Source organism: Bombina bombina, chromosome 9 (assembly GCF_027579735.1).
Source record: "Bombina bombina isolate aBomBom1 chromosome 9, aBomBom1.pri, whole genome shotgun sequence".
Lineage (NCBI taxonomy): Eukaryota > Metazoa > Chordata > Amphibia > Anura > Bombinatoridae > Bombina > Bombina bombina.
In genome coordinates this window covers 248,875,911-248,901,464 of record NC_069507.1, presented here as the reverse complement: position 1 = coordinate 248,901,464, position 25,554 = coordinate 248,875,911, and the positions used below count along the sequence as shown (strand labels likewise).

Genomic DNA, 25,554 nt, shown 5'->3' with positions numbered 1-25,554 from the left:
GCCCTATAACTAACCCTAACCATAGTATTTAACTTCATTCTAACCCCAACTTAAATCACCATGTCACCATTAACCTTTTATTGAGTTGGGTGATTTGCAACATTCTTGCAACAAAATCTCAATAAAGAAGAATTCTCCCCATGATAATTCAGCACTGATATTGTTATTAGTAATATTGTAACCAAAACAATGCAGTTAGGATCACAGAGCAAGACAATAATTAGTTTTGAGGCTTTATTCTCCCTTGTAGACTGGAGAGAGATGTGAAAGCATATTTAGGGTACAGTGACTATATCACATCTTTGTAGGGTCTACATTAGTATTTTATTATTAATATTATTATTATTATTATTTTTGTTTACTGTTAAGATATCTTTCTTTTGCAGGTTATTGCCTATTGATCAATACACAAAAGAACACAGTCTAGTCATACCTTTGATCAAAGAAAATCATTGACAAGAATATAAAAGGAATAAGATATAGCACTGCATTTAGAACCAGATACAAGTGGGGATTCTGATGTGTGTGTGTAAAGACTTGCAGTAAAATTCTGAAGATCTCATCTGAATTCTGGGCTATAGTATAATAAAAGCTGTTTGGATGCTAATAAAAATCAGCATTAGAAGTTTTTTTTAGTATTTTTCTGTTTCTCTCAGAGATGACATTTAGGTTTTCATTTTTTTTTCTTTATTAAAGTCCCTGCAAAACTTGACAACTTTGCAAACCTGTTAAAATGCATAAAATACAGTAACATAAAATAGAAATGATTTTACTTCTCAGCTGTTTATAGTCCTATAAATGTGCGAATCTGAAAAACTTGAAAGATGGTTTTATATGAATCATTCTGGGGGGGGGAAAGAAAATGTAGCAAATATAGACAGATGCGCCACATTGGTTTTATCTTTAAGATTCATTTGCTTAGGAAATGAGGTGGTACCTGATGCTGCCAGGTTTAACCTTGGGACTGGTATCAAGAAGAAAATGTCTGACCAGCTCATTTATGTCACTGGGAAAGATTCTGCAAACCCAACACAATTTCATTTCCCATGAAAGGTTCATTTATTTTTGTTGAAAAAAGTTTGCAATACATTTTCATTTATTTTGTTTGCCTGCTTATCCTGTAATTTAAACTTAAAATAATGGATGGATAGTTTTCTTCCTGACAACAGCAGTAGGTTTCATTTGTTTGCCTGCTTATCCTGTAATTTAAACTTAAAATAATGGATGGATAGTTTTCTTCCTGACAACAGCAGTAGGTTTCAGAGGAGGGAGCTTTCCTGTGGGGTCATTTGTACAGATTTTCTATTTGTAAAGTAATGAATTTGTGGGGGGAAAACAAGTTTGACTTTGTTTAAAGGGACAGTAAAGTTAAAATGAAACTTTCATGATTCAGATTGAGCAGTAATTGTAAATAACTTTTCAATTTACTTCTGTTAAAGGGCCATAATACACAAATGTTTAAACACTTGAAAAGGATTTCTAAGCAGCATTTTAGTGTGTCTGTCCTAGGACAGCAGAAGGGATGAGCATCGTGCACTCTCATATTATTTCACCAATCAGGTAAAGGAAGCTTACTATGAAATCTCATGAGAGTTAAGTCAAATCTCATGAGATCACAGTAAGAGTTCATGACCTCAGCACTGCTGATGCTGATTGGCTGCTGTTCATTTCTTCATTTTTTTATTTTTTTTTACCTGCAGCTGGGAGCAGGTGAGTATAACTTTTTACACAGAACTTACTCTGCTGAGCTGAGGAGATTGTGAGGTAAAATATCTTCCTTTTTTACATAGAGATGCTCAGGTGATATTTTCCTTTCAGCTTTTTATAGTTATACTGCATCAGTTTCAAGTGATTTAGCATATGAGTATTATGTCCCTTTAACCAATTTGCCTTGTTCTCTTGGTATCTTTTATTAAAGAGTAAAACTAGGTAGGCTCATAAGAGCTCAGGAGAGTGCACGTGTCTTTAGTACTCTATAGCAGTGTTTTGAAAAATTCTATAACAAAGTACTAAAGACACGTGCACACTCCTGAACTCTTATGAGACTACCTAGTTTTACTCTTCAATAAAAGATACCAAGAAAACAAAGCAAACTTGTTAACAGAAGTAAATTGGAAAGTAGTTAAAAATTGCTGCTCTATCCGAATAAGGAAAGTTTAATTTTGACTTTACTGTCCCTTTAATATATAATCTTACATCCATGCAGCATGTGAATCCTCACCATATTATAATAAAGGGACAGTAAAGCAAAACCCAATGTATTTTTTTCATGATTTAGATAGATTATTCAATTTTAAATAACTTTCTAATTTACTTCTATAATCAAATGTGCCTTGTTCTCTTTGCATATTTTGTTGAAAAGCAGGGAAGATCAGGAGCGTGCACGTGTCTGGATCACTATATGGCAGCAGTTTTGAAAGAATGTTTTCTATTTGCCAGAGCACTCGAGGGCAGCGCTATTTCCTGACATTTACTGCACCAGACACTTACCTGGGTATTTCTTCAACAGAGAGGATCATGGGAAAAAAGCCAATTTGATAATAGGATGCTGGAAACATAAAGATTTTATGCTCTTTTTGAATCATTAAAGACAATGTTTGGGTTTCATGTCCCTTTAAACTTGCATAATCTAGATAGAACGATTTAAACATCTTTCCGATTTACTCCTATTATCTCATTTGCTTTTTCCTCTTGGTATCCTTTGTTGAAAGGTAGACTTGTGCAGCACTGAATAATTTCATTTCAGACAAATCATTCGGCACAAATTTGTCAGAATATTCGTGTGCTGCACTATTTGGTATTTGCTTAGTTTGAGATGAAATGAACACTGAATATTCGTCAAGTTTTGAATTTGTTTTAGTTCAAACAAATGCAAATGATTCTTTACTACAGGGGATGCAGTTTTACCTGTAGCTTAAGTACTTATCTATAGCGAGGCGAGGAGCCGCGCTAATCCGACCCTCTTTTACAGATTCCAGGAGCCACGCTAAAAGAAGAATTAGGGCAAGATTTATTACAAGGTGATTACCCCAGTTAGTTGCAGGATTGCTCATTTGATCCTGCAACTGATATTTATGAAGCAGCGGTTTAAACAGTTGCTTCATATACCCTCTTTGCAGATGCCGATGAAAATCCCCCCGGATTCATTCGACCCGGGTGATTGACAAACCCTAATCTCATGCAAGTGGTTGCATGAGGTTAAGGGGGCTATATTGCACGTGTGTTCCATAGTGCAAAGATAAATATGGGGAACAAATTCGCCCCACAATTTGCGATATGATTCGGACAGGTTTGCAACATGTGAATCCTGCCTGCTGGCAAATTGATAAATCCTGCACCGCGGGGCCTATTTAAGAACGTGCGAGCGGACATGATCCGATATTGCACATCGATAAATGCAGCAGGGAGTGTCAATCAACTCGATCATATTGGATTGGTTGATTTCCGGCGATGTCTGTCTGCTGCCTCAGAGCAGGCGGACAGGTTACGGAGTAGCGGTCTTTAGACCTTGTGTTTCTGGCAAGTCATATGGAGCTTGATAAAAAGGCCCCTAAGTGTTGCTAGATCAGTTCTTTAGTGCAGGTAAATATTTAACTTTAAAACCTAATTTAAAGGATAACAAATATATACTAATTCATTTAGTTAGTAGACATTCATTATTCCTAAAATGAGTTGGTGCATTCATTTGGCTATTTGTTGCAACAACACAAATGCATATCTATATTGAAAAGCATACCTAAGCCGCTATACGCTACTGAGAGCTAGCTTGTGATTGGTGGCTGCACAGATATTCCCTTGTCATTGGGTTACCCAATGTGTTCAGCTAGCTCCCAGAAGCGCATTGATGCTCCCTCAACAAAAGATACCAAAAAATAAAGTGAATTTGAAAAGAGAAGTGAATAGGAAAATTGTTTAAAATTGTATTTTCTATCTGAATAAAAAATTGGATTTTCGTGTCTCTAATACCCAACAATACAAATAAAAAGCATACTGCTATGTATGTAAGTTTAATTGTGACATTATGTGACTAATAATAATTTAACTAAGTAGCCAGATTTCATGTTCACATTAGTTTTATTTAGTGAACACACGGTGAGAACATGCACGTGCTAATTTTATTACACGACTGTCTGTTTTGCTTATTTATTATAACAATTTTATATTTTACACATGGCTTAAAGCAGAATTGCAGCGAGATGGAGATTAAGATTTAAAGAGACATAATGATCAAAATTGTAAATTTTCTTTTACCCTTTTTTCTTTTACGAACAATATTATCTCTGATGCATTGAGTTCGATTTATCAATCCATGGTGGACATGGGCGGCCCTGTCTGCCTGACCTGTCCTTTTTGCTTGCGTGCAACCCCGCCCCCTGCCCACGCACAGCCAATCACATGTGGGTAGGAGCTGTCAATCTCCCTGGTCAGACGAGACCAGGGAGATTTAAATTCTCCAATGTGTTTGTATGTATGTGTGAGTGTGTTTGTATGTATGTGTGAGTGTGTTTGTATGTATGTGTGAGTGTGTTTGTATGTATGTGTGAGTGTGTTTGTATGTATGTGTGAGTGTGTTTGTATGTATGTGTGAGTGTGTTTGTATGTATGTGTGAGTGTGTTTGTATGTATGTGTGAGTGTGTTTGTATGTATGTTTGAGTGTGTGTGTGTTTATATTTGTGTGTTTGTAAATATAAATCTGTCTCTCTTTCAATTGGGTGAAAACATGTCAAAGTATCAAATAAATAATGTATTTAACTTAAAAAAAAAATTATGTCTTGGAGTCTAACAAAACTGTGAAAAAACTTCTGTATATAGGGTATGTAAACTAAGTTTGTTCATTGTGTTGCTCTCAGGAAGGGGGGCATTGACCCTGTAGCATCACTGTTGTAAGTTACCTACATTATATATTTGTCACAGGTCCATTGAATGCCTAAAGATGTGGAATACAAATGTTATCACTGAGCAAACATTGTCACTGCAAACACTGGGACATTGCCTACCACAAGTAAATATAAAAACAGCAGGAACTTCACTCACATACAAAAAGAAGCATTTAACACTACAACGGTATGAGTCACGTAACCTTTTAGATTATTTCTAGACATATCCAAATGATTCAGCTGTTTCTAAAAGCATCAAATAAATGCCATAAATGTCAAATGATATTAGATTATATTATCTTAATCTTATATACGTATTCATTTGCCTTTCAGTAGATTTTTCTCCCCAATAGTAAACAGGGATAGGCAAGGTGTCCGTACACGGACACTGGTGTCCGTGACTGGCCCTTGCAGTGTCCGCCACCCATTTTGCTACGGGGAGGGAGGAGTAAGACAGATGAATGCTGGTCCTGACTCCTCCTTGACACACGCAGCGCCACGTTTTGCAGGGTTGGGGCCACTCCCACGAGATGCCGCTTAGTACCAGGAAAATAACTCTGAGTGAGACTGAGAAAGAGGGAAGATTCAAGAAGCAAGCTGTCACTGTGTCCTTGGAGCTTTATATGCAAAGGTAAAGCACTTTAACCAGCACCTGAGGTTTATTATAAGTAGTTTTTAATTAGAAAGAAAAGATAAACTAAGGTTGTGATTCACAACCTTAGTATATATTTTGTTTCTGATTAAATAATAGGAAAGGGAAAATATGTAGTGTGAATAAAGTTAGTGGCTTGTCAAGAGACTGCTAGCGATATTGGATGATAAGTTATGGAATAAATAAAGCCTGAGTGAAATACTGGATGTGTATCTGCATCTGTATAATAACACCCAGCACTATACAAAGAAACAGAAGTGACACTGGCACATGCGTATAACTAGACTAAGGCTGGTTATAGGGTCAGTGGTATCTGCATCAGTATAATAACACCCAGCGCTATATAATGAAACAGTAGTGACACTGGCACACACATGGGTATAGCCAGAGGAGGGCTGGTTATAGGATCAGTGGTATCTGCATCAGTATAATAACACCCAGCGCTATATAATGAAACAGTAGTGACACTGGCACACACATGGGTATAGCCAGAGGAGGGCTGGTTATAGGATTAGTGGTATCTGCATCAGTATAATAACATTGATTACTATATAATGATGTTTTTAATTTGAAATGTACCTTGGTGTCCTTCACTAAGGTCTTTACTTTAGAAAATGTCTGCGACAGCCTTGGTTCGTGCTTATCCCTGATAGTAAACCAGCTTGTGTCATCCAACTCCAGACTCGCCCTATACCATTGCTGCTAGAAAGACGGCAGTTACACTAAATATAGCCTTTTCTATCTTCTCTCATAATGCTTTCTGCTTTCATATTGCTCAAATGCAAAAGCTCAGACAAATCGGCTCAGGCGAGGAGATAAATCCCTCTTTATAGCTCATCTGTAAATCATATTGATAATAAAGGAAATTGCTCTAATTTAATCCCACAGCAAGTACAGTGACAAGCGAGATTATAAATCAATAAGCATTATACTTTCATAGTAATCCCCCCCCCCCCCCCCATGTACTGTTATGTTTTTAGGGCCTTCGATGCAAAAAGTTATTGAATTCAAAACCACTGGGTACTGAAGATGATTTCTATTCTAACCCGGAGGAAGGAAAGATTGATTAAATCTGAAAAGCAACACAGGAATTTGTCATAAACCTCACAAATAATCTCAACTCTTGATTTTCCTTCAGGCGGTGCATAGGGACTGTGAGATTAATGCTACAGACGCCTTCTGTACATGAAACTTATTATTTAGAGCCTGGTACCTGTATTATCCCCAGCACATTTATTCATGTAGCTTTCATTAGCAGCAATAAGTCTACATCAGGGTTTCTGACAGATATGTTTGCTACTAGTGTAGGGACCCAGCGTGTGGACGATTGTGTGGATCCTTCATGCTGACTTGAAAAGCTCAGTGCGGCTGGCATTTGTATAGTAAACAAACACACAAACGTCTCCCTAATCCTTTCTGCACTGATAACTGTGCAACTAGTTTTTTTGTTTTTTTTCTAAATGAGCATGAATTTGATGAACTGGTGTAAGCTTAAATTTCATTTTGTTATCAAATCCTCTGGTGCCAGAGGGCCCAGTAAATGAATTACAAAGAAATGTGTACAGAAAGAAATATATCTGTGAGAAATGTGCTTGTGAACATAGCAATGAAAATCTGTGTGCGTGATCTAGTGGATAAAATGCTACAGGCACAGGTGCTCATAATGTATTTGGTTCATGTAGAAAATAGAACAGGGCATTCACTGCAAGGAGAGACACTCTAATCACACAGGTGGCATTTAAATGAGATGTCTGATGACTTCATAACAACACAATTATTTATTGAGCTTCTGCTGCTCTGGGCCAGAGCCAGTACTACGTGTAGGGGTTCTAAGCTCTCCCCTTTCATCCTCAAAACTTAAAGGTGACAGGTTTTTTGCACTTGCAATGCAGTGACTTATTTGTTTTTTATAAAATCTCCAATTAACTATGCAATACAAGGAGACAAGCATCAAGTAGTGGCTATATGGAAGGGGTGCAGCTGAACAAAAAGTACCTACACTGTTTAGGTAGGAAGCTGAAAATATTCTATCCATGCCTTTCTGTCCTTTCACACTTAGCCATGCCCTCAGACTGACTTACTAAACCTCAAAACACCTATTCATATCATATCCAGTATTGTGGAATATTGTGGTGCTATACAAATAAATAATAAGAATAATATCCTGGATGATTCTACTCACAGAAAACCCATGACTTTTCTTCCACTTGCCATGATCCCACTTATAAAACACAACTCTGTACACAGCCCTCCTTGACCTAGTCCACAGTTTTATGGCCCATGCATGGCACTGTATGTAAGTATGAGCTTCCACTTTTGTTTTTGAATAGAGGTAGGGTAAGACAGTAGAAGACAAGGTTCACAGCCAGTACTAAACGTTTAAATTTGTGTTCACTTTTTTAGCCCCCCAAATGTTATTGTCCAAAACTACCACTTATTTGGATTTTCATGCTTTGTCATTGAAAAAAGCCACATTATTTCTCATACCCACAGAAAACATTGTGATTTAGAAAATATAATAATTTTAGTCCTACAGCTGCAAGCATTGCACAAGCTAACAAGATTGTGTTCCCCATTTTTTTCCCTTCAGATCACAGTTATTTGGGGAATTTAATCTTTTTTTCTATTCTAAAGTCTATAAGAAACTCTTTAGACCTGACATAATCTGCGTCTGCTAAAAAATAATATAAATTATATAGCTGTCAAGGAAATAAGTAAGCCTCAGTAATACAATGTTTATTGCCAAAGGCCATGCCCTCAGCAAAAGTAAATTTAATGGTTATATTCCAGTTACAATCTTATCTTCGGTAGGTCAAACTCTTCTACCTATTAGTTTTCCTCAAAAAGAAAATGTTAATTTCACCTTCATCTAATCTAAATTATATATAAAAATAAATATAAAAATATTTCAGAATTTAATGAGTCTATGGGAATTAGTAGTGAAAATAATATTTAAATCAAGTGTTACACTTGAACAATGAATGCTAGCCTTTAATATTAAGATGCCCGGGCATGCCCCATTTAGGATTAAAATGTTAATTTTCAATATTTCATACTAACAATCCCTAAGAGGGACATTGATTCTTCAATTTCAACATCAGTTTCAGACATCTGGTCAGAGATAGATATAACAATAAATATATGCTTGAGAGTGGTTGAATACTATTTTACACATTACTAGGATCATTTGACTTGCCAACTCTTAGGCAACTGCTGACTAGTACTAATGACAAATATTCCACTGTAAATACAGATTTAGTTTAATAAGCTAAATCACACACACATCTGGGTTAATGTCTACTGGGCAAGAATACCCAGTGATTTTAGATAAATTCTTCTAGGTGCTAAAATAACAGAATGTTTACCTGGAATATTACACAACACAGACCTAAAAATAACATATTTTGCACCACAAGTGTGCTTAATCATTTATCTTGCACAACAATACACCAGGCATTCGTAAGTTGTCTTGATGACTGTTACGGTACCACCAGTGTACCAAGGGTTAATACCAGATGAACAATGTCCTGCATAGGGAATCAGCAATTCACAACCCAGCCAGTTTCAGGTTTAAAACAGAATGTCATTTATTAAAGGCTAGATGCCTAGTATTTATACAGGTTTGACCCCAGATGGGGGGGTTGAAAGACTCTTGTACATTAGATAAAAAGGGGAAGACGCCCTTTTATGAAACAGTAGAATTACATTACTTAAATACTTTACTTAGGCAGATAACAACTTAAACACATTTGGCTTGTCTTATCACCTAGCGTCTGCTCTCTGAGGGTGATTAAACAATGGCCTGTTTATTACTTAAATGTAATTATAGCACACAATAGCTGAGGCCAGAAAACCTGTCTTTAGAAATTAGATTCTTAGCTAAACACAATTAACTCCTTCAGTCCTGACAGAAGGGTCTGTCACATAGCTCCCCCCTTGTGGAACACTCCGGCAGACCCGGCTTGACCCTTTGGCGGGTCAACCTGGGGATGACCGGACTAGGAGGTGGTAGGCATGTCAGTTTGTCAGGACAATCCATCTGTAGCTCCGTTATGAGAGAGAATTCCTGTCCATACAAACAAGGGTTCAACTTCCTCAGTGCCCAGACTAGGGCTAAACAGTCCTTCAAAATCCCATCAGCTTCTTTACGAGTTTTCTGTACCTGCTCTTTATAGGTATCCACAATCCCTTCATACTGACATAGGGTGCCCTTGAGTTGCTGCACCTCACTATGAGCCAGCGTCAGCTTCTCCTCAAGTGTCACTAAGTTTGTCTTTAATGTTTCATGTTCCACTCTCAAGCTGGTGTTTTCTGCAGTCTGTCGGTGCAGCCTGTCTAGCAGAGATTCCTGTTCTAAACGTGCTTTTTCCTCTGCGCTCCTCTTCTCCTTCATCAGCGCATTGTAACGGGACTTCCACGTATCAATAGCGGACAGAGATTTACTGAGCTCAGCGTCCTGGGGCTTAGCAGCAGGGGGGTCAGTCTCTGCTGCACGGATCTGGGCACGGGTAGTCACAGGGTTAACATCAGCGGGACCCATAGGAGCATAGCCAGAAACAAGGGGGGCCAAGTTATTTCCAAGGAGAACATCAGCGGGTAAATCCTTCATGACCCCCACATTCACAGGTCTAGCGCCCACTCCCCAATCCAAATGTACCCTGGCAACAGGTAGGCGGAACACAGTGCCCCCTGCTACCCTCACAGCCACAGTGTCTCCTGTGTGCTGTTTCTCAGACACCAAGTTCTTTCGAAGCAAGGTCATGGTAGCACCAGTATCCCGTAGACCACTGACCTCCTTCCCATTCACTTTAACCAGTTGCCGGTTATTCCGGTGGGCAGCTTGCACAAGGTCTGCCTCATGTAGGATGCCCCAGCATTCTTGCGCCTCTACGTAGCGGGCCGCAGGCTGAGGGTTACGTGTGATTCCGCCGGCAGGTCTTCTCCAGGACTGTGCTTGGTTCGCTGCATTAAGGGGACACTCTGGTCTTTTGTGCCCTAGTTGCTTACATCCAAAGCACCGAATAGGTTGTGAGTAGCCCCGCAAATTGAACCGGGCTCTCTGAGGGTAGTTCGTGGCCAGAGGCCGTGTGGTATAGCGGTGCGCCGGGGGTTGGTAACTGGCAGCTGCTGGGGTGACTGGGGGTCTGTACTCCACTCTAGCAGGGGGCTTAGTGGTAGAAGTGTCCAGTTTGCGGGCATCCGTATACTCATCTGCCAAGCGAGCCGCTTCATGCAGGGTGGAGGGTTTACGGTCCCGAACCCACTCTCGAACTCCTGCGGGTAACTTGTCGAAGCAATGTTCCAACAGGAATAGCTGCAGCACCTCTTCCCCAGACACGGCTTGGCACCCCGCTATCCAGTGAGCTGCTGTGCGGTGCACCTTACATGCCCACTCAAGGTAGGAATCTCCAGTTAATTTAACAGTGTCTCTGAACCGCCTCCGGTATGCCTCCGGTGTAACCGCATACCTGGAGAGCAGAGCCTCTTTTACAGTATTATAATTCCCGACTTCCTCATCTGGAATGGCCCGAAAAGCCTCACTGGCCCGGCCGGATAATTTTCCGGATAATATCATGACCCAGTCCTCTGCGGGTACCTTGTGTAGTGCACATTGCCTCTCAAAATCCGCAAGGTACCCATCAATCTCTCCTTCTGTTTCCAGGAAGTTTTTAAAAGCTGCAAAATTTACTTTTCCCTTTTCCACTGGGGTTGCTGTGACTTGGGCTGCTGCAGCGCCGCTTTGGCGAAGTAGGTTGGCCTCCACAGCTGCTATGACCCGGTCGATAATTTCAGCAGATGGGTTGGGGCCATAATATGCCAGTCTTATTTTAACCGCCCGATCAAAGCTTGCTTCTTCAGGAGTTCTGTCTGCTATGCTGGGCCCATTAGTTCCTTCTGTCCCTGGTACTCTTTCCATCTTTGTCAGTATTGTAATAATCCCCCTCTTCCTGAGGTTACTGGCTTGTGTAGTTGCTCTTCTGGGCGATAAGGTTCATTCCGTCGCTTGCCACCAATGTTACGGTACCACCAGTGTACCAAGGGTTAATACCATATGAACAATGTCCTGCATAGGGAATCAGCAATTCACAACCCAGCCAGTTTCAGGTTTAAAACAGAATGTCATTTATTAAAGGCTAGATGCCTAGTATTTATACAGGTTTGACCCCAGATGGGGGGGTTGAAAGACTCTTGTACATTAGATAAAAAGGGGAAGACGCCCTTTTATGAAACAGTAGAATTACATTACTTAAATACTTTACTTAGGCAGATAACAACTTAAACACATTTGGCTTGTCTTATCACCTAGCGTCTGCTCTCTGAGGGTGATTAAACAATGGCCTGTTTATTACTTAAATGTAATTATAGCACACAATAGCTGAGGCCAGAAAACCTGTCTTTAGAAATTAGATTCTTAGCTAAACACAATTAACTCCTTCAGTCCTGACAGAAGGGTCTGTCACAATGACATTAAAATTTGTTTATATGTAAAAGAAAAAAACTTCAGATTCCCACAGATCTATTAAAGATCAAACATTTCCTAGGCACGACCCAAACAACTTACTTTATTCCTAGATATATTTTGTCAAAGAAAGAATTATTACACAAACAGTAGCTATTCCGTATGTCTGTTGCCACACAAATTGAAACACACAAAAATAATTTACGAATCATTGTAAACCTTATAAACCATATATTGAGGCCCATTTATTAAGCTCCGAATAGAGCTTGAGGGCCTGTGTTTCTGGCGAGCCTGCAGGCTCGCCAGAAACAGCATTTATGAAGCAGCGGTCTAAAGACCTCTGCTCCATAACCCTGTCCGCCTGCTCTGAGCAGGCGTACAGAGATTGCCACAATTCAACCCGATTGAGTACGATCAGGATGATTGACAACCCCTGCTGGAGGCCGATTGGCCGCAAATCTGCAGGGGGCGGCGTTGCACCAGCAGCTCACAAGAGCTTCTGGTGCAATGCTGAATACGGAGAGCGTATTGCTCTCCGCGTTCAGCGAGGTCTGTCGGACCTGACCCGCACTTTCGGATCAGGTCCGCCAGACCTTTAATAAATAGGCCTCATTGGCTTAACATAATCTTATAAATGCATATTTGTTAATACATTTGCTTGCCTTTAGAAAGACAAGTAACACATTAAAAGTGCATGACCATAAATAATGTATAATGGTGTTATTTACCTTTCTACCTACTCAACAAACTGGCAGGAAACAATGTTCTCTCATATTGTGTCACCTAAATCATTTTTGTAAAAACAAATTCATTCTGGCACTATGGTAATTAAGTGGTTTTGTATTATTTCAGATTGTAGACCACTTTTAATATATTTCCATCTAAGACATTGCTAATCAATCCTATTTCAGTAATTTGTAAATAAGGAGCATTTATTTTAGATTTTTTTGCTATATTTTTAAAAATAGATCTTGCAGTTTACAGCTGATGAACAACATATATTGTCCTTGCTGTGTGACCAGGGGGGGAATATTCACCAAGAGACTTCTTTATCTTTACCAGCCTCTCCAGTTCACCACCAGTTCCTATGCTATTTTATGCAGATGATTAACTTAACCCTTTACCTGCTGAGCCATTTCCACCTCCCGCGCTGAGTTGTTTTTGATTTTTAGGTGCTGCTCACATTAATGCCCCACTGTAGGTCATTTAGTGAGAACCGCACACAAATTATATATATATTTTTTTTAGCAGATTCAGTAAGTTCAAACTGTACCATTGTTTTATCTATATGAAAACATGGAAGCAAGATGTATATTAAAAATGTTTATTTTTTATTAATATTTTAATAAATAAGGTTGTAAACAATATATTGTATATAACTTTGATCTACACAAAGAGCTCCCATAATCCTCCACTCAAATAAAATCATATGGTTTTAAAAAGCTATATAGGGGAATGATTTAAAAGGGGGCTTTAGGGTTTCAAATTTAGGGCTCTTGGGGGTCTTTTTGATTAGCTTTTACAGACCAAAATAGACCCCTACCTACAAAATGTGTGTGTTTTTAATTAATTTCGTTTTTTCATTATTTATTTTTTAATTGATTTATTTATTAAGATGTGCTTTTACTCCACTACCAGAAGTTACCCACCATTTAAAAGAACAGCTAATTGCCTTCCAAACAATGGGTCTTGGGGGTTTATAGGGCTTCAGGGAGCTGAGATTGAGGGGATTAAATACTTACCTTCTCCATCCTACTCCCTTAAGCCTCATGCAGCCAACCTGATGCTTACAGGGTCTCTCAATGTATCAAAAGCTCCCCCTATACTTTATAAACACTCTTTGCTTATGTTTAATGCTCTCTCTAAGCCCTTTATTAACCTCTATCTCAGGGTTATGATTATAAATTCTGTATAGCTGCTCCCACGCTAGCCCATTCATTTATCCATTTCGTTGTGTGCTTTGAATAGAGTAAACTGGTATCTATAAAACTAGCCAGGTAGGTTAGCAACACCTGTCTGCCCAATGTACATAGATCTTAAACGAGCATGCTGTATACGTCTAAACTGTAAATCTTTGTACATACTACCCCATAGTAGCTAATGCTTCAGAATGTGTGCATATAAAATAACGTGCAATTTGATAATTGAAGTATATTAGAATGTTTTGTTTTTAACTGCATGTTCTATCGGAATCATGAACGTTTAATTTTGACTTAAATTATATAATATGTCTGTCTGGATTTTCTTCAGCAATGTTGAATGCTCTCCATTAGTATAGAATACAAGTTTAATGACTGATATTGACTATTTTTTGGGGGGTTTGTTTTTAATTTACTTCTTGCTCCATATAGTTTTTTTTTTATATAGTATAATATATATATGAATCTGCTAGTTACGTAATGTTTCTGGGAAGTAATGACATTATTTGTCTTTGAGAAACTTTGCTGCAGTAATAGCCACATAAACTTGGAGTTGAGATATTTACACATATTTTATATAATTTACTTTGCACAGCACAATGTATTCAGGCAAATTGGGGTGGTGACTTTCTGTTGTATAAAAAATACATTTTATTCTGTTTTTCTTTATGGAAGAATGAAGATTCAATTGCTTAATGTTTTTAGGATTGCATTATAATATAAGGAAAACATCAAACTGTGTGATTCTGATTCATGGAACATTTCATTATCATTTCAGCAATAGAGTATTGGTCCTTACGTCATTATCTGATTTTCTACTCCAGGCTCCACCAGTGCACCGTCAACAAACAGAGGAGAAGAAGTAAACCCATATCTGTTCCATGATCGGCCTTCATCTAAACTTAACCTGTTAAACAATAAGAGGGAGCACATTAGATTTTGACACTAAATACATTTTTTTCTGGTTTGCTACTATTTTGTTAGATACTTTGTGCACATGACTACCTGGTATGATACTGGTTCAGCCCTTGTGTTACAGAGGTGAAGATCTTATTATCAGAAAGTTTATCATGGCTTATGAGTTCACAATCATAATACATTGCTGCTTTCTTTTGATTCACTCTCTGTATGTCAATTTGTTAGAGTTTTCTTAGACTGTGTGCTGTAAATCAAAGAGGCAAAGCTATATAAAAGCTTATTGGTTCCTAAATTATAGCGTTTCACAAGCTCGGCTTTTAGGAACTATACATTTTAGCATTTACTTAAAGGGACACTAAACCCAAATTTTTTATTTTGCGATTCAGATAGAGCATGCAATTTTAAGCAACTTTCTAATTTACTCCTATTATCAAATTTTCTTTGTTCTCTTGCTATCTTTATTTGAAAAAGAAGGCATCTAAGCTATTTGTTTGGTTCAGCACCCTGGAAAGCACTTATTCATTGGTGAATGAATTTATCCACCAATCAGCAAGAACAACCCAGGTTGTTCACCAAAAATGGGCCGGCATCTAAACTTACATTCTTGCATTTCAAATAAAGATACCAAGAGAATGAAGAAAATTTGATAATAGGAGTCAATTAGAAAGTTGCTTAAAATTGCTGCTCTATCTGAATCATGAAAGAAAAAAATTGGGTTCAGTGTCCCTTTAAATTGATATCTCAGTTGTAAAGACGTAAAAATAGCTTGAATGCCCATTACCCAGAACATTTTTCACAGACTGCGATATCATTAAAGGGAAAGAGTTTTATATAAATGGATATTTTGTTTCGATTCACTGTTTAGATTCACTAAAGTTCTATTACTATTACTGAATTTGCTTTTCAGACTGTGTAAAGACAATAAAAGTTTGATGGACCTGCAGAATAATAAGTTAAACGTGTGTTATTTACGGTGGCATATGGTTTCATTAAATGTTACTGAACTTGGTTGCAAAAACTGAGAAAATCACAAGGTCACATTTTGATCCAACATACCCTGAAACAGTTTGAATATGACCTGACTGTAAAAACAGTTTTCATACAGTTTTATAATTGAGTTATCAATCCTATGACTATGGGCAGTTCAGCACCTATTTGCTCTTCCCTCTATCTCTCACTTGCCCACATTTAATAAGGGTTGTGTCAGATACCAATGGGAGTATTTGAACAAATGTCATGCCACTTCAGGCTGGTTATGTGCAGCACATGGCTGTGTCATGCTGTTGTGAAATAGGTGACTACAATTCTACCTCTGCATATCTGCAGCACAGTGGTTGATACAGATACACATGCATCCCTGTGGGTGAAAAAAACCCAAAGGGACAGTATACACCAATTTAACTGCAAGTAATAGACACCACTATAAAGAGGAGCTGGGAAAACCCTCTTCAGAACCCCCCCTCCCTCTGCATATAAAAAAAACACATAACATAAACAGGAGCCAGCAGGAGTCTGTAATGTGGGACCCAGCAGGGAGCTGAAATGTGTGTATACATCTGACACTGTGGGGATTGGTTAATAGTCTGAAAATCACCACACTGTTCTTAAAAAATAAGCAAAATTATATGTTGTTACAAAATCACTACCAGATGGGCTATATGAATGGATCATCTACAAAACATTTATGCAAAGAAAAATCTAGTGTGCAATCTCTGTTTAAGAAATCCCTTCTTTGAAAAATCGTGATATCACTGTTTTACGGCACCATGGACAGCGCAATCCAGAAAATAGTTACTGTACTCATGCCAGTGAAAAAAATCAGTACCATGGACAGCATATTCAGGATACCATTCTTTTATTTGTTGTCAATACAGCACAGAAATATCCATCCGTTATAGTAAATAAGGTCTGTAATATGCACAGGCATATCCTAAGATAAATTATTAACCCAGCACTGTAGCTAGAAAAACGGGAAGCACTGATGGGATGTTTGGTTTCATTGCATTCAAGATACAAGCTTTGTATGTTTGTGCCTGATTCTGACAAAGTTTGTGCCTGTTCCTAATATAAGAAACATTGGTCTAAATTACAAGTTGTGCAGTACGGTGCGGTACGGCTATACCTCTGAAAAATTTACCTTTGCATGCAGAATATGCAGGTCTCCCGTATTACATTTCGCTGCGGTACAGCTATACCGCAAGCATTTTAACCTTTACCCAACTCGCCATTCAGCACTCAAAAAATGGCTTTTGAGTGCGGGATTTTCATAGCGCCTGTATTACAGGTTGTGCCATCCGGCTAAAATGCTTGCGTTATAGTCTATACCGCCGCGATCCATTCCACTATCTGAGACCAGTAGTTACGGATTTTGCAAAACAAAAATGTTTTACAAAAACTTATAACTATAATGTTACAAATTACACTAACACCCATAAACAACCTATTAACCCTAAACTGCCACCCCACATTGCAAATACTATATTACACCTATTAACCCCTAATCTGCCGCCCACCCACATTGCCAACACTAAATAAACATAAAAACCCCTAAACCGCTGACCCCCACATTGCAACTACTATAATAAATCTATTAACCCCTAATCCGCTGGCCCCCCACATTACTAATACTAAACTAAACATATTAACCCCTAAACCGCTGGCCTTCCACATTGCATATCACTAAATTAAACTATTAACCCCTAAACCTAACACCTCCCTAATTTTAAATTAAATTTACAATATAACTGTCTTAAAATAAATAAAAACTTACCTGTGAAATAAAAAAAAACAACTAAGATTAAACTGTAAATAAACCTAACATAACTATTTTAATAAAATAAACAAAATATAAAAAAAACTAAATTACAAATTTAAAAAAAACCTAACACTACGAAAAAATAAAAAAAATCGAGCATTTTCATAAAAAAACGCTAAAATTACGAAAAATAATAAACACAATTATCCAAAATAATAAAAATTAAGCCTAATAAAATAGCCCTATAAAAACAAAAAAGCCACCCCAAAATAAAAACACCCCCTAACCTAGTTTAACAATAAACTACCAATAGCCCTTAAAAGGGCTTTTGTTAAATAGCTCTTTTACATTAAAAAATTACAAAGTCCCCACTAACATTAAAACCCCCACCCAACCACCTCCCAAAATAAAAAACCTAAATCCCAAAAAAATCCTAAAATACCCATTACTCCTAAAGGGGCATTTGTATGTGCATTGCTGAATGCCCTTTTAAGGGCAAGAAAGAGCTGAATGCCCTTTTAAGGGCAATGCCCATGCAAATGCACTTTTCAGGGCAATGGGTAGCTTAGGTTTTTTTTAGAGTTAGTTTTTTTTATTTTGGGGGGTTGGTTGGGGGTTGGGTTTTACTGTTGGGTGGGTCGTTGTATTTTTTTTCAATTAAAAGAGCTGATTTATTTACGGCAATGCCCTAAAAAAGGCCTTTTTAAGGGCTGTTGGTAGTTTATTGTAGGCTAGGGTTTTTTTTTTATTTTGGGGGGGCTTTTTTATTTTGATAGGGCTATTATATTAGGTGTAATTGTTTTTATTTTGTATAATTTATTTTGTTATTTTTCGTAATTTAGTATTTTTAATTTTTTGTAACTGTAGATTTAATTTTTTTAGTAGTGTTAGTTTTTTTTAATGAGTCATTTATTTTTTATATTGATAGTTATTTTAATTTTAGTATAATAGTAATGTTAGTTTAATTTATAGTTTAAACTTAGTTTTTTTTTATTTCACAGGTAAGTTTTTATTTATTTTAAGATAGGGATCTTGTAATTTTAATTTAAAGTTAGGGGGATGTTAGGTTTAGGGGTTAATAGTTTAATTATTTTTTTGTGATGTGGGGGCTAGCGGTTTAGGGGTTAATGGGTTTATTTAGTGGCAGTGATGTGGAAGGCCAGTGGCGGCGATGTAAGGGAGTGGCGGAATAGGGGTTAATATATTTATTATAGTGTGGGCGATGTTGAGGTGCGGGGTAATAGGGGTTAATAACTTTAGTATAGTGGCGGTGATATTGGGAGAGGCAGATTAGTGGTTAATAGATATATTTTGGTGGCGGTGATGCCGAAAGCGGCAGATTAGGTGTTAATAAGTTTATGTAGGTGTTGGCGATGTCGGGGACAGCAGATTAGGGGTGTTTAGACTTGGGGTTTATGTTAGGGTGTTATGCCGCTCCCGACATCGCCAACACTAATAAAAGTTAGTAACCCCCTATTCCACCACTCCCTGACATCGCCGACATGATAATAAAGTTATTAACCCCTATTTCACCACTCCCCAACATCGCCACCACTAATAAAAGCTATTAACCCCTAATCCGCCGCTCCTCAACATCGCCGCCACTATAAGAAAGTTATTAACCCCTAAACTTCCGGCCTCCCACAATCAGCCAATAGGATTAAAGTTCAATCCTATTGGCTGATCCAATCAGCCAATAGGATTGAGCTCGCATTCTATTGGCTGATTGGAACAGGAATCAATGGGGCTGCGTTACGCTGATTTTTGGCAGGTGTTAGACTTTTTCTCAGCCGGCTCTCCCCATTAATTCCTATGGGAAAATCGTGCACGAGCACATACGACCAGCTCACCGCTGACTTAAGCAGCGCTGGTATTGGAGTGCGGTAAGGAGCACAATTTTGCTCTACGCTCACTTCTTGCCTTTTAACGCCGGGTAATAAAAGCACTGTTGGGAAGTGAGCGGTGAGAAAAAACTGCTCGTTAGCACCGCACCACTCATAACGCAAAACTCGTAATCTGGCCGATTGTTTGTGCCTGGGAATGACGTAAACTGTAGGTAGAGCTGCAAATACAGGCACAAGTAACTTGCTGGAAATCATTCACCTCTCATTATACAGGACATGTTTTCATGGAGTTTATTGAAAATATAGTCTTGTTAAGGGTGTACATCAACCATTTGACCATTTTTTTTTTAACTTCTGCACATCCTACAAGCTCATGGTTTTTATTTTCTTTCTTTTATTTCAATTCAACCACTTGCACATGATTATATTTATCTCAGATATAGAAACATAAAGACCTCTTTCTATGCATCAACTCTGTAGGTATGAAAACCATTAGGATAATATAAAAGGACTAATGCTAAGGACATTCAATTTAAAATGTCTTTTTTTGTTCATCAATATATATTTATATAAAAATGAATTAGCTTACATAGGGCTAGATTACAAGTTGAACACTAAATTATTGTGTGCCCGCAAATGGGCGAATTTGCCCGTTTGTGGGCACAAGATAATTAATCAGCCATTGCAAGTGGCTGGTTATTGCTACCACGAACTTGTGGTAGCAATTAGCGTTTATAAGATTAACCAGAGATCAGATCTCTGGTTAATTTTATAAATCTGCACAAAATGGCCCCAACATAGACCTCTATTTAACAAAATCTGACGAACCTTACCAAAATCTGTCGGATCAGGTCCGACAGACCTCGCTGAATACGGAGAGCAATACGCATTCAGCATTGCACCAGCAGCTCACAAGAGCTGCTGGTGCAACGCCGCCCCCTGCAGACTCGCGGCCAATGGGCCGCCAGCAGGGGGTGTCTGTCCGCCTGCTCAGAGCAGGTGGGATAGGGTTATGGAGCAGCGGTCTTTGTGAGAAACACGGGGCATCAAGCTCCATTCGGAGCTTGATAGATAGACCCCATAGAATCTATTGTATTTTATTAAAAAACAAACGCGTAGATTTAGAGTTCTGCGTTAGCCGTCAAAAGCAGCGTTAAGGGGTCCTAACGTTGCTTTTTACCGCCCGCTGGTATTTAGAGTCAGGCAGGAAAGGGTCTAACGCTCACTTCCAAGCCGCGACTTTTCCATACCGCAGATCCCCTTACGCCAATTGCATAGCCTATCTTTTCAATGGGATCTTCCTAACGCCAGTATTTAGAGTCTTGGCTGAAGTGAGCGGTAGACCCTCTACCGACAAGACTCCATCCGCAGGAAAAAGTCAGTAGTTAAGAGCTTTCTGGGCTAACGCCGGTTTATAAAGCTCTTAACTGCTGTGCTCTAAAGTACACTAACACCCATAAACTACCTATGTACCCCTAAACCGAGGCCCCCCACATCGCCGCCACTATAATACATTTTTTTAACCCCTAATCTGCCGAACGCACACCGCCGCCACCTTCATTATCCCTATGTACCCCTAATCTGCTGCGCCTAACATCGCCGACACCTACATAATATTTATTAACCCCTAATCTGCCCCCCCCCCCAACGTCGCCGCCACCTAACTACACTTATTAACCCCTAATCTGCCGACTGGACCTCGCCGCTACTCTAATAAATGTATTAATCCCTAAACCGCTTCACTCCCGCCTCAAAAACCCTATAATAAATAGTATTAACCCCTAATCTGCCCTCCCTAACATCGCCGACACCTAACTTCAAGTATTAACCCCTAATCTGCCGACCGGACCTTGCCACTACTCTGATAAATGTATTAACCCCTAAAGCTAAGTCTAACCCTAACCCTAACACCCCCTAAATTAAATATAATTTTAATCTAACGAAATAAATTAAATATTATTAACTAAAGTCTTCCTATTTAAAGCTAAATACTTACCTGTAAAATAAACCCTAATATAGCTACAATATAACGAATAATTATATTGTAGCTATTTTAGGATTTATATTTATTTTACAGGCAACTTTGTATTTATTTTAAATAGGTACAATAGCTATTAAATAGTTACTTACTATTTAATAGCTACCTAGTTAAAATAATTAAAAAATTACCTGTAAAATAAATCCTAACCTAAGTTACAATTAAACCTAACACTACACTATCAATAAATTAATTAAATCAATTAACTACAAGTACCTACAATTAAATAAACTAAACTAAATTACAAAAAAAAACACTAAATTACAAAAAATAAAAAAAGATTACAAGAATTTTAAGCTAATTACACCTACTCTAAGCCCCCTAATAAAATAACAAAGCCCCCCAAAATAAAAAAAATTCCCTACCCTATTCTAAATTAAAATAGTTAACAGCTCTATTACCTTACCAGCCCTTAAAAGGGCTTTTTGCGTGGCATGCCCCAAAAAAATCAGCTCTTTTGCCTGTAAAAAAAAACACAATACCACCCCCCAACATTACAGCCCACCACCCACATACCCCTACTCTAACCCAAACCCCCCTTAAATACACCTAACACTACCCCCCTGAAGATCTCCCTACCTTGAGTCGTCTTCACTCAGCCGAGCACCGATGGACCAAAAGAAGACATCCGGAGCGGCAGAAGTCTTCATCCTATCTGGGCAGAAGAGGACATCCGGACCGGCAGACATCATCATCCAAGCGGCATCTTCTATCTTCATCCATCCGACGAGGAGCAGCTCCATCTTCAAGACCTCCGGCGCGGAACATCCTCTTCCTATCGACGACTACCGACGAATGAAGGTTCCTTTAAGTGACGTCATCCAAGATGGCGTCCCTCGAATTCCGATTGGCTGATAGGATTATATCAGCCAATCGGAATTAAGGTAGCAAAAATCTGATTGGCTGATTGAATCAGCCAATCAGATTCAAGTTCAATCCGATTGGCTGATGCAATCAGCCAATCAGATTGAACTCGCATTTTATTGGCTGTTCCGATCAGCCAATAGAATGTGAGCTCAATCAGCCAATCAGATTTTTGCTACCTTAATTCCGATTGGCTGATATAATCCTATCAGCCAATCGGAATTCGAGGGACGCCATCTTGGATGACGTCACTTAAAGGAACCTTCATTCATCGGTAGTCGTCGGTAGGAAGAGGATGTTCCGTGCCGGAGGTCTTGAAGATGGAGCCGCTCCTCGTCGGATGGATGAAGATAGAAGATGCCGCTTGGATGAAGATGTCTGCCGGTCCGGATGTCCTCTTCTGCCCGGATAGGATGAAGACTTCTGCCGCTCCGGATGTCTTCTTTTGGTCCATCGGTGCTCGGCTGAGTGAAGACGACTCAAGGTAGGGAGATCTTCAGGGGGGTAGTGTTAGGTTTATTTAAGGGGGGTTTGGGTTAGAGTAGGGGTATGTGGGTGGTGGGTTGTAATGTTGGGGGGTGGTATTGTGTTTTTTTTTACAGGCAAAAGAGCTGATTTCTTTGGGGCATGCCCCGCAAAAAGCCCTTTTAAGGGCTGGTAAGGTAATAGAGCTGTTAACTATTTTAATTTAGAATAGGGTAGGGGATTTTTTTATTTCGGGGGGGCTTTGTTATTTTATTAGGGGGCTTAGAGTAGGTGTAATTAGCTTAAAATTCTTGTACTATTTTTTATTTTTTGTAATTTAGTGTTTGTTTTTGTAATTTAGTTTAGTTTATTTAATTGTAGGTAATTGTAGGTAATTGTAGTTAATTGATTTAATTTATTTATTGATAGTGTAGTGTTAGGTTTAATTGTAACTTAGGTTAGGATTTATTTTACAGGTAATTTTGTAATGATTTTAACTAGGTAGCTATTAAATAGTAAATAACTATTTAATAGCTATTGTACCTAGTTAAAATAAATACAAAGTTGCCTGTAAAATAAATATAAATCCTAAAATAGCTACAATATAATTATTTGTTATATTGTAGCTATATTAGGGTTTATTTTACAGGTAAGTATTTAGATTTAAATAGGAAGACTTTAGTTAATAATATTTAATTTATTTCGTTAGATTAAAATTATATTTAATTTAGGGGGGTGTTAGGGTTAGGTTAGACTTAGCTTTAGGGGTTAATACATTTATTAGAGTAGCGGCGAGGTCCGGTCAGCAGATTAGGAGTTAATACTTGAAGTTAGGTGTCGGCGATGTTAGGGAGGGCAGATTAGGGGTTAATACTATTTATTATAGGGTTTTTGAGGCGGGAGTGAGGCGGTTTAGTGGTTAATACATTTATTAGCGGCGACGTTGGGGGGGCAGATTAAGGGTTAATAAATATAATATAGGGGTCGGCGATGTTAGGGGCAGCAGATTAGGGGTTTATAGGTATAATGTAGGTTGCGGAGGTGTACGGAGCGGCAGATTAGGGGTTAATAATATAATGCAGGGGTCAGCGATAGTGGGGGCGGCAGATTAGGGGTTAATAAGTGTAAGGTTAGGGGTGTTTAGACTCGGGGTACATGTTAGGGTGTTAGGTGCAGACTTAGAAACTGTTTCCCCATAGGAAACAATGGGGCTGCGTTAGGAGCTTAACGCTGCTTTTTTGCAGGTGTTAGGTTTTTTTTCTACCCAAACTGCCCCATTGTTTCCTATGGGGGAATCGTGCACAAGCACGTTTTTCCAGCTAGCCGCTACCATAAGCAACGCTGGTATTGAGAGTTGAAGTGGCGATAAATATGCCTGTACGCTCCCTTTTTGGAGCCTAACGCAGCCCTTCAGAGAACTCTCAATACCAGCGTTGTTTAAAAGGTGCGGGGAAAAAAAAACACGCGTAGCTTACGCACCCCTTTGGCCGCAAAACTCTAAATCTAGGCGAAAGATAACAGAATCTTTATTTTTTAATAAAAATTACTGCACTGGGCAGTATTTTGGGGGTAAAGTTGGCCGGTGTGGGGTGTTAGAAAAAAAAACAGGACTAAAAAGTGTCTTTACATTGCGGTCTATGGGAACTGTGTGTTCCAGTAAATATATATCTATATGCTTATATATATATATATATATATATATATATATATTATTTTTTTTAAAGCAAAGGTTAGAGCGAGACACGGCAAATAGGGGATTCCAAAGCAAGGGAATTCAGCACTCTTTAAATCTTTAGCATGGGCATTTTTATTGTTTACATTTGTTCCCAAATCATATGGAACGCTTCATGAATTTGCATGTCATCCTTGCGCAAGATGATGACGTCACAAAGCAGGCGTTCTCTGGCAGACCACAAGATCTAAAGTACAGACGGAATCATCCTTAAATTAACAGCAGCAAACGGTATCAGTGACCAGCTCAGGTGAGCGACTACAACGAAGCTGAGGGAATCCAGCAAGGTCACGGTGAGCAGTGAGATCACTCTTGGTTTTGCAACAAACCTAAAACAAGATGAGAAAAGCCTTCCTGCAGAGGTGGTATGTGTCATAGTATACTGCTTGATTAACAAAGTATGACCCGCTAAATGTAAGGAATCACAAAAATGAACAAAAATCATAAGGTGATCTAAAAGATTGAGGCCTATAGACTTTGGGGCCTATTTATCAAATGTCTTGCGGACCTGCGGACCTGATCCGACAGTGCGGATCAGGTCCGCAAGACATCGCTGAATGCGGAGAGCAATACGCTCTCCGTATTCAGCATTGCACAAGCAGCTCACAAGAGCTGCTGGTGCAATGCTGCCCCCTGCAGACTCGCGGCCAATGGGCCGGCAGCAGGGGGTGTCAATCAACCCGTTCGTACTCGATCGGGTTGAATTCCGGCGATTCCTGTCAGCCTGCTCAGAGCAGGCGGACAGGGTTATGGAGCAGCGGTCTTTGTGACCGCTGCTCCATAACTTGTGTTTCTGGCAAGTCTGAAGACTCACCAGAAACACGGGCCATCAAGCTTCATTCGAAGCTAGATAGATAGGCCCCCTTGTGTACGGTGAAAGCCTCGGTCGGCAGGCAGTATAACCACAGTGACTTTTCTCATATTGTTAGGTTGGAATACCTTAAAGGAAATATTATGCCAACAAGTAAAAAGAGTATTTGAATGCTTAAAGAATTGGCTATTTAATATTTTTACTGAGAACTTAGTTTG

At 38.8% G+C, this 25,554-nt stretch overlaps 1 protein-coding gene across 1 annotated transcript in view; it reads right to left on the bottom strand.

The window, feature by feature from the left end:
- Positions 1-25,554, bottom strand: part of SORCS3 (sortilin related VPS10 domain containing receptor 3) — a 1,163,020-nt gene that overhangs the window by 210,253 nt on the left and 927,213 nt on the right. The window contains exon 14 of the mRNA XM_053693001.1: positions 14,709-14,816. Within this exon, the coding sequence (XP_053548976.1) occupies positions 14,709-14,816 (108 nt within the window). The remainder of the gene's footprint in view (positions 1-14,708; positions 14,817-25,554) is intronic.